The 9,500-nt window shown below is 45.6% G+C and overlaps 1 protein-coding gene across 1 annotated transcript; it reads right to left on the bottom strand.

Annotated features, from left to right (window-relative positions):
- Nucleotides 1–7,863: 7,863 nt before the first annotated feature.
- LOC102290003 (olfactory receptor 8D1-like) lies at nucleotides 7,864–8,837 on the bottom strand. Its single transcript, XM_005950787.2, has one exon. It carries the CDS (start codon nucleotides 8,803–8,805, stop codon nucleotides 7,864–7,866), a length of 942 nt encoding a protein of 313 aa, XP_005950849.1. The 5' UTR covers nucleotides 8,806–8,837.
- Between the last annotated feature and the right edge of the window lie 663 nt (nucleotides 8,838–9,500).

Below are 9,500 nucleotides of genomic sequence, written 5' to 3'. Positions count from 1 at the left end.
CTTAATTCAGATAAAACTGAGGTTATTGTACTCGGCCCTGAAAATCTTAGAAATATGGTATCTAACCAGATTTTTACTCTGGATGGCATTACCTTGGCCTCCAGTAATGCTGTGAGGAACCTTGGAGTCATTTTTGACCAGGACTTGTCCTTCAACGCACATATTAAACAAATATGTAAGACTGCTTTCTTCCATTTGCGCAACATCTCTAAAGTTAGAAATATCCTGTCTCAGAGTGACGCTGAAAAACTAGTTCATGCATTTATTACTTGCAGGCTCGCTGAAAAGCCTTCAGTTAATCCAAAATGCTGCTGCAAGAGTACTGACAGGGACTAGAAAGAGAGAGCATATTTCTCCTGTTTTGGCTTCCCTTCATTTGCTTCCTGTTAAATCCAGAATTGAATTCAAAATCCTGCTCCTCACATACAAGATCTTAAATAATCAGGCCCCATCTTATCTTAATGACATTGTAGTACCATATCACCCTGTTAGAGCAATTCGCTCTCGCACTGCAGGCCTACTTGAGTATTTAAAAGTAGAATGGGAGGGAGAGCCTTGAGTTTTCACATTCCTGTTAAAAGGGAGTTTTTCCTTCCCACTGTCAGTGCTTGCTCATAGGGGGTCATATGATTGTTGGGTTTTTCTCTGTACCTATGAAGCGCCTTGAAGCGACTTTTGTTGTGATTTGGCGCTATATAAATTGAATTGAATGGAGCCTCACATCCCCGCCCACTGGGAAGTTGTCAGAGCCACCAAGGCATGCTGCAGGCTCCAAGACCACGAGCGACCAGCCAGCCTCCACTCATGGTGATGCCTGAGAGTGGCACACCCTCATTGCTGGCATCTGAGGGGGACAACGCCAACTGCCTCCTGGACCAAGTGCAGCCGGCGCTGACATCAGGGGCTTCTGTCTGGGGGAGCATGAAGCTGTCACACTATAATGGGGAGGCACCTCCAGAGACCTACCTCCTCCAGGTACAGCTGGCTGCTCAGCTAAACGGATGGTCAATATAGGAGACAGCTGTCCAAGTGGCTCTCCCCTTGGAAGTCAGGGCCCTGCAGATTCTCACAGATCTTCTGCCAGAAGAGCGTTTCAGTTGGCCTGCCGTCGCCAGAGCAATGCAGAGCAGGTTTGGCCTTCGTACCCATGCAGATGATGCCCGAGATAAACTTGCCAGCCACCCACTGAGACAAGAGGAGAGTTTGGGTGCTCATGCTGCAGACCTTCGTCTTTACGCACAAAGAGGGTACCCTGCTTTTGATGCTGCAGCACAGGAAGAGCTTGCTCGCCAGGCTTTTGTTCGGGGTCTCCAGCCAAAACGACTACAAGAGCACATCCGTCTGCATGCACCAGAAACCCTTGCAGCAGCTCTAACTCAGGCAGAAATAGTGGAGCATGTGCTCAGCTCAGGTGCATGCAGCCATGGCACAAGTCACCGAGTGGGTCAAATGGACTACGAAGGGAGTGATCAGGAGGAGAAGGCCCTCCAAACCACCATCACACCACCCTGGCGATCTCGGCGAGGGAATAGACGAGCAGGTGGCCAATACAGGGACAACTGCCATCGATGCGGAGAACCAGGCCACATTGCACGCTAATGTCCAGCACCGAGCCCACGAAGCCTGGCACCCTAGCTGCCGTTAAACTAAGGTGGGGTGGCACAACGGAGGAACTGCCCCCCACCACCAATCTGTCCTCCGAATCACACTGGCGGGTTGGCCGGCTGGGCCAGACACGGGGACTGTATCTGGACTGTGACCTTGCCGGCACCACCTGTAGAGCCCTGATAGATACTGGATCAACTTTCCTTGGTATGGGCCAGAGCCCTCCCTGGTACTGACGGCCCAAGACCACAGGGTTGGCAGCCTACTCAGCTCCACATCACCACAGTCATGGGGGAGCACGCCAGAGTTAAGGGAGAAAGATCCCTTCTGGTGACTGTTGCTAACTGCACTGTGGACCACAGGTTCTGGCTAGCCAGCATCCAGGACCAATGCAACATTGGTCTGGACCTGCTGGCCAAATGGGAGGCCACAGTGGATGTGTCCAGAGCAATCTTTTACCTGGGCATGGAGGCTGTGAAGCTCCACACCACCAAGGAAGTCCTGCTGCTGCCTCCACTTTTTTAGCCAGCATCAGGAAGCCTGAGGGCCTGTCGCTGCTGGCGGTGGAAGGGGCTTCCCCTTCACCAGCAGTACAGAAACTGTCCACAGAGACCAAGCAAGCTGTCGAGAACCTATACCAGAGGAGCTCCGAGGGTCTCCAGGCTGAACACTAACGGCAGCTGCGGAAGTTACTCAACTTGTTTGAGGACATCTTTGCAGCCAAGGATGAGGACTGCAAGCTAACACGCCTGGTACAACACGACATGGACACTGGGGATGCACGCCCCATCCGCCTCCGCCTCCGCCCTCGTCGCCTTCCCCTTGCCAAGCGTGCCGCAGCAGAGCAGAAGATCAGGGAAATGGCAGAGGCGGGCATCATTGAACCCTTGAACAGCCCCTGGGCAGCCCCCACCATACTGGTTTGGAAAAAGGATGGTACCTGGCGGTATTGACGATGCCTTCGACGACATTGCTGGGTCCTGCTGGTTCAGTTCCCTTGATTTGTGCAGTGGCTACTGGCAGGTGGAGCTGACACCAGAGGCCCGTCTAAAGACTGCTTTCTCCATTGGCCAGGGACTGTGGCAGTTTAAGGTGATGCACTTTGGCCTCTGCAATGCCCCAGCCACATTTGAGCCCCTAATGGAGAGGGTTCTGGCTGACATTCCCCGCGACCGATGTGTGGTCGACCTGGATGACCTCCATGTCCATGCGACAGACTTCGAGAAAGCCTTGGCTAACCTTACTTTCGATTTCCATGCTATCTGCCAGGCTGGCCTTTGTCTCCACCCCAAAAAGTGTCACCTCTTCCGAAAGGAGACGACTTTCTTGGGTCACATTGTCAGCGGCGCAGGGTTTTCCACTGACCCTGCGAAGGTGGCTGCTGTGAAGGACTGGCCCATTCCCGGCAACACTGCCGAGTTGCGGAGCTTCTTTGGCCTGGCATCATACTACCGGCGTTTCGTCAAGGACTTCCACCATCGCAAGCACCCTTCACTGGTTCACACAGAAGGGCCAGGAGTTCCACTGGAGGGAGGACTGCGCGTTTGATCGGCTCTGATCTGCACTGTTTGAGGCGCTGGTGCTAGCCTACCCAGACCTGCAACTTCCTTTTGTCGTGGACACCGATGCCAGCACCACGGGTGTGGGGGCTGTACTGACACAGGAAGGCCCTGTGTAGTAGGAAATGACCCGCCTGGAGGGGGAGCGGGTCATCTCCTACTACAGCCGCTCCCTCAGCAGACCGGAGAGGAACTATTGTGTCACCCATCGAGAGCTGCTGGCCATCATCCTGGGTCTCCATTTCAGACCCTACCTCTACGGGAAGAAGTTCCTCCTGTGCACATACCACACGTCCCTTACTTGGCTGCTCAGCTTTAAAGAACCAGAGGGACAGCTTGCCCGGTGGTTGGAGACATTGCAAGATTACCACTTTGGAGTTCGTCACCGGCGGGACGTCTCCACACCAATGCAGACGCCCTCTCCCGACGCCCTTGTGAGGAAGAACAGTGCAGGTACTGCCAATGCCCGGAGGACCAGGAGGGCAGGACTTCACTGATCGCGTCACCACAGGGCGGCCATGAGAATGACTCTGTTCCGGGTGGGCACTGTAGCAGTCTTCAGGTCTAGTTTGCCGCAGGGGATACCGAGGGTCTGGAGGCCATGGATCCCCAACAGCTGCAACACGACCAGAACCAAGACCCTGCCCTTTCCCAGGTTCAGTGTTGAATTGGAGCAGGTCAGAGACCATCATTGCCAGAAGTATCTGCACTGGACCTCGAGACCAAGACTCTCTACTCCCATTGGGCCAACCTCACCAGCCGGAACGGCCTCCTCTATCGCTGCTGGCAGGCTCCCGGGGGTCACCGTGAGGTCTTCCAGCTCTTGGTACCTCAACAGTTGCGGTCCAAGGTCCTCCAGCTGGTCCATGGTGCGGCGAGGGCAGGACACTTTGGAGTTACCAAGACTCTGCAGTGACTTTGGTCTAGGTTCTACTGGCCTGGGTGTCGCCAGGACGAAGAGCTCCATGTCCATCGGTGCGATGCCTGCACGGCTCAGAAAGGACCTTTCCAACGCTCTCATGCCCCCTTGCAGCAGTATAAGGTGGGGCCTCCCATGGAGCGGGTTGGGGTGGACATCCCGGGAACCTTCCCCACCACTGACCAGGGGAACCGCTATGTTCTGGTCGCCAATGGATTACTTCACCAAGTGGCCTGAGGCCTATGCAGTCCCCAACCAGAGTGCTGTTACCACCGCTGAGCGTCTGGTCAACGAGATGTTCTGCCGGTTCGGGGTACCAGAGGAACTGCACAGCGACCAGGGCCGTAATTTTGAGGCTGTGGTGTTCAAGGAGGTCTGTCAGTGGATGGGTATCAGGAAGACCCGAACGACGCCAATGCACCCCCAAAGCGATGGGTTGGTGGAACGCTTCAACCACACCTTGGCCACCCAGCTTGCTATCCTGACCTCCCACCAGCAGCGTGACTGGGATCAACACCTTTCCCTGGTCCTAATGGCCTACCTTTCAGCAGTCCAGGAATCTACTAAGTGCACTCCAGTGGCCTTGATGTTTGGGCACGAGCTTCGTACCCCAGTGGACTTGGTGTTTGGATCTCCCCCCGGGCAGGAAGTGTGCGGGGACCCCGGGTTGGACTACCTCCACAACCTCCTCGCCCGGCTACGGGAGGTGCACCAGTTGACCAGGCAGGCTCTCCGAGATGCAGGCTCCCGGCAGAGGCGAGCTTATGATACCCGCTGCAAGAGGGAAGGACTGTCGCCAGGTCAGCATGTGTGGGTCTACAGCCCGGAGAGGAAGAAAGGGCTTTCCCCCAAACTGATGAGCCAGTGGGTTGGACCCTGCACTGTTCTTGAGAGGCTGTCCAACATGGTCTACAGGGGGAGCAGCAGTTCTCTCCCATCATGCCTTGGGACATGTGCTGCTGTTTAGATGTTCTTGTTTTATTGTTTATGGTTACGTTACTTTTAACTGTTATCTTGAATGTTGTGTTTATACTGCGGTTCAAAGTCACTGACAGTTATTGTTTTATAGAATGAGTGCAGTACCATAAGTGAGTTCTGTTATGCTGTTATTGACCCTTGAAGCACAGCGTAGCTCCAGCAAGTGTTTATTAAAGAGCTCCCCCTACCAGCTTAGGGTTGAACAGCAAGCTCCAACTTTCTGTTGAGCTTCTTTGCTAAGATTCCTCTGCATGCCACAATATGCTTTTTTTTTTGACGGTATAACATTTCATTTCATTGTTTTGCAGATGACTTGCAGATGTATCTGCCACTCAAAGCTGTAAAAACTCTCTTCACCTGTTATCGCATTACTTTGAAGACGTTTATTTTAATTAAATGAAAACAAAAGACAAATTTTCATTTTTGGCAAATCTGTTTGTAAAGACATTCACAGTGCTCTAGGCCCCTTATATCATCTTGTTTTAAGACAAATGTTAAAAAACCTCAGTGTGCACCTTGATGGTTCCTTTAAACTGTGTAGGTGTAGGCAGTTGAGTGCAGTAGTTCAGTCAGGCTTTTTTCATCTGAGACAGCAAGCCAATGTAAAGCCATACCTTCCAGCTAATGTCTTTGAATGTGTTATTCATCTGTTCATTACTTGCAGACTGGACTACTGCAATTCTTTGTACTTTGGTTTGGACCAGTCTTTTATTTATCGTCTCCAGATGGCCCAAAATGTGGTTGCTCATCTGCTTACTGATAGAAAACAGAAGAAGCATACATCCTCTGCTCCAGAAAGAACCATGAATTCCAGTTCAAAACTAATGTTATCCATTCCAGGGTCTAAACATAAATCTGGTGGTGGCAGAGGCTTCTCTGTGTCAGACTCCAGACTCCAGAATAAAGTGACTCTAAATATTAGATTTGCACAAATTGCTGGAGCATTTTAAATCTTTACTGGAGACACATTTTTATGAGCTGGCTTTTAACACACAATGGACCTAGACATTTTTTGTTTTAATAACGTTAGTTGTTTTTATGGTATCATAGTTTTATTTCTTGTCTTTTATATTTTATTACATCATTGTTGTGCATTTTACTTATTTTACTTGCATTTGAATTAAAAACACTTTGTGCAGCATGAACTGTTGAAAATATCAAGAAACAGAAAGGCCCTGGCCAGATGGTGGAGTCAGACTCAGGACATTCTTGCTGTGAGACAACAGTGGTATCTACTATGGCACCGTACTGCCCCAGCAGTGTAGACTTCGGAGTAATATTGCACAGTTTCAAAAAAATTACACTGAATATTTCCTAGGTTTAAAAACAACAACCCCCCCCCAAACCCCCAAAACACACATCTAAATGAACAACAGATGAGAAAAAAAATAGAACTTAAACACACTGTCTCTGGCCTGAAGATGGCAAAAACAAACAAACAAAAAGCAAAAACAGCTAAAATTCAGCAACTGTTTACCATTTTTGTGGCAGGGTATGGTTAGTGGCTTGGCTCCAGGGGAGGATTGGAGAATTGGGTTCATGGTGGGATTTTACAAAATTTTACAAGCAATTCAAATCTATAAAACACCACAAGTGTAGCATTGTTTTTTTATCCATACTGTACACATTCTTTAATCTACTTGATTATCATTAATGCACAAAGAATACAAAAATTCACCACAGCATATACAGATAGCACATCGTATCAAGCAGAACGCTCCCTAAAAATTTATATCATGACGGAACCATAACATTACATTGAGAACAAGTTCATCATTCAGTCCTTTAGGTGACAAAGTCTGCTAGATAAATATCCAAAAAGCCTAATTTTTCTTTAATAATAATATACCTCATAGGTATAACAAAAATCATACAGGTGTTCACATATCGAAATGCTGTACTGCTGTAACAGGACAAACAAGTAACAGAAAACTTTTGTAACATGTGACTTATAATGTATGAATGAATGAATGTAAGAATAATAAATGACATTTAATTATGTAATTACAGTTAGACACTGTCCGTGTCATAAAATTGAGGTTGTGATTGAAGAGAACCAAGAAGTAGGTTAGAAAATGGCTTTGAAGTAAAGATGGTTTTATGTGTTTTTCATGCATATACAGTTGTCTGACAGTAAAGCTACTTTTTCACAAGATGTTGCCACAGCAGTTTGCATGTTTGCTTCAGCAGATTTTTTTATCAGGCACCCTTCCTAATGTAATACGACAGAGATTTGTTTCTCTTTGTGGGATCTTTCATGTCCAAACCAGGGAACTTTCAATTAACAGCCAAAAGTATAAACCACTATACTGTGGAGCCACTCTGGACAGATGTCAGACAATAAAACCAGGAATGTGAGTACATGGCAACAGTTTTATTGTGAATTCTGTTGCACTGAAATGCAACTGATGTTAGCACAGAAACAAACAGACAGATATGACAATATCTGCTTTAACTGAATGCAGATTGGTATCCCAACTGTATTACAAATCTGAAGAATTCTCCAGGTCTTCAGTTAATCTTATACGAGGTGTTTATGGACAAGCATGATGCAAAAAATATGGAGGTTAATGGTGAATTTGAAAGTGTGTGTCACACACCTTTAACAGTTTACTACCAAAGAAATTAACCGAGATAATTTCCATCAACCATAGGCAGCATAAAGGCAAACACAAGGCAGCCAATATCTACTATACTGTATGTACTAACAAATAGGCAGAGTATTAGTAGTCTGGGCTATTTCAAAAGTGTTTAAAACAACTGCACACAATTGATTAACAACAAAATTACTTCACCTTAGCTTTAAGTTTTAATACAAGGAATGATGTTGGTCTGAGAAAGCAGCTTATTTAGATGTTTAGAAATTTCCTTCATTTTGAGTCCATAAATGAATGGATTTAGCAAAGGCTGATAGAGCATTATTTGTAATGTCATTATTATGCGTGTGGTTTTTGGAAAATCTGGATTTGCACGAGCTATGCTTACATCATACACAAAAAACACAGAGAGACTTAATAAAACTAAGAGATGGGGTAAACAAGTCTCTGCAGCTTTCTTCCTAATTTCTTTACAACTTCGATGAGAAACTATAAAGATTTTTGTGTATGTGAAAACTATAAAGAGCATAGGAAGAATTGCAAGATCTAATACAATGACCACACCAAAGATGGTAATTAATTTTGATCTTTCACACTGAAGAGTGTAAACTGCATTATTACAAAATATTCCTTTTATATTAGAGTCACACAGTTTAGCTTCAGCACTTGCTATTGCTTGGACAGCAACTTGACAAGCAGGTACAAGCCAAGCCACGACCAGGAAAATACCCACAGTAGTTTTTCTCATGATAGTTTGATATTCCAGAGGTTTACATATAGCCACATATCTGTCATAGGCCATGGCAGCCAACAGAAGGAACTCTGATAAAACTAGAGTGTAAAATATAAAGAACTGAAAGAGACAGGCTGAATATGTTGTGACTTGTTTTTCAGATGAAAAGTCAATCAGCAGTTTTGGGTAAACAGTTGTGCTGTAAAGAACAGAGTTCAGTAGCAATGCTGCAATGAAAATGTACATAGGCTCATGGAGGTTTTTATGATTCCAGATGAGATACAGAATAGTAGAATTAGTGCAGATTATTAGAATATATAATGTAAACATAACAAAAAAGAAAATATATCTGTACTTGTTAATCTCTGTGTACCAGTCCAGAGTTAGATAGGTAGCATTTGACTCTTCATCCATGAATTTTTTCAAAGACAAAACATTAAAAAATAATTAAAAATTGTAAAACCAGTAAAAATCCAAAACAAAAACAAACAACCAAAAAACAAATCCAAGACTATAGCAGTATTTAAATCCTGTTGTTTCTCTGGTTCATAAAAATATATGAACCTGAAATTTGTCTCTGAGCACCTTCATCACCCAAACACACACAGCGTATCATGCGAGTCTCTATAAGGTTTTTATCAAGTAGCCTCATCCTCAAGAGAGAAGGAGGTCTGAAACATGGTTGTTCAGTCTCTTGTAATTAGAATAGAATAGAATATAATTCAACTTTATTGTCATTGCACATGTCACAGGGCAACGAAATGCAGTTTGCATCCATCCAGAAGTGCTTTAGTGATATAGATATATTACAATATATATTAGCAATAATATAGATATGTAAGTATATTACAGAAATGGGTCTACTACGGTATGTAATATGTACACGGTATGAAGTATGTTATGAATATGCTATAACTATAAGTATATACAGGCTGTAGTGAGTACAAGCTATGTGCAGGCTATGAACAGGATATAAATATGAAAAATACAACTATACAGAATATGAAATAAAGAACTATACAGAAATATGAGATATACAGCTATACAGAAATGGGAACTATGCAAGTTGTACACAGTTGTAGAATTAAAAATTATCGTATGATTATTTA

This window comes from Haplochromis burtoni, unplaced genomic scaffold (genome assembly GCF_018398535.1).
Source record: "Haplochromis burtoni strain Fernald_Lab_line unplaced genomic scaffold, NCSU_Asbu1 Contig_844, whole genome shotgun sequence".
In the NCBI taxonomy this organism is placed as follows: Eukaryota; Metazoa; Chordata; class Actinopteri; order Cichliformes; family Cichlidae; genus Haplochromis; species Haplochromis burtoni.
This window is presented reverse-complemented; position numbering and strand designations above follow the sequence as displayed.

What these genes read in the sequence shown, in the direction of transcription:
- LOC102290003 (XM_005950787.2), bottom strand. Translation starts at nt 8,805, where the DNA reads ATGGATGAAGAGTCAAATGCTACCTATCTAACTCTGGACTGGTACACA.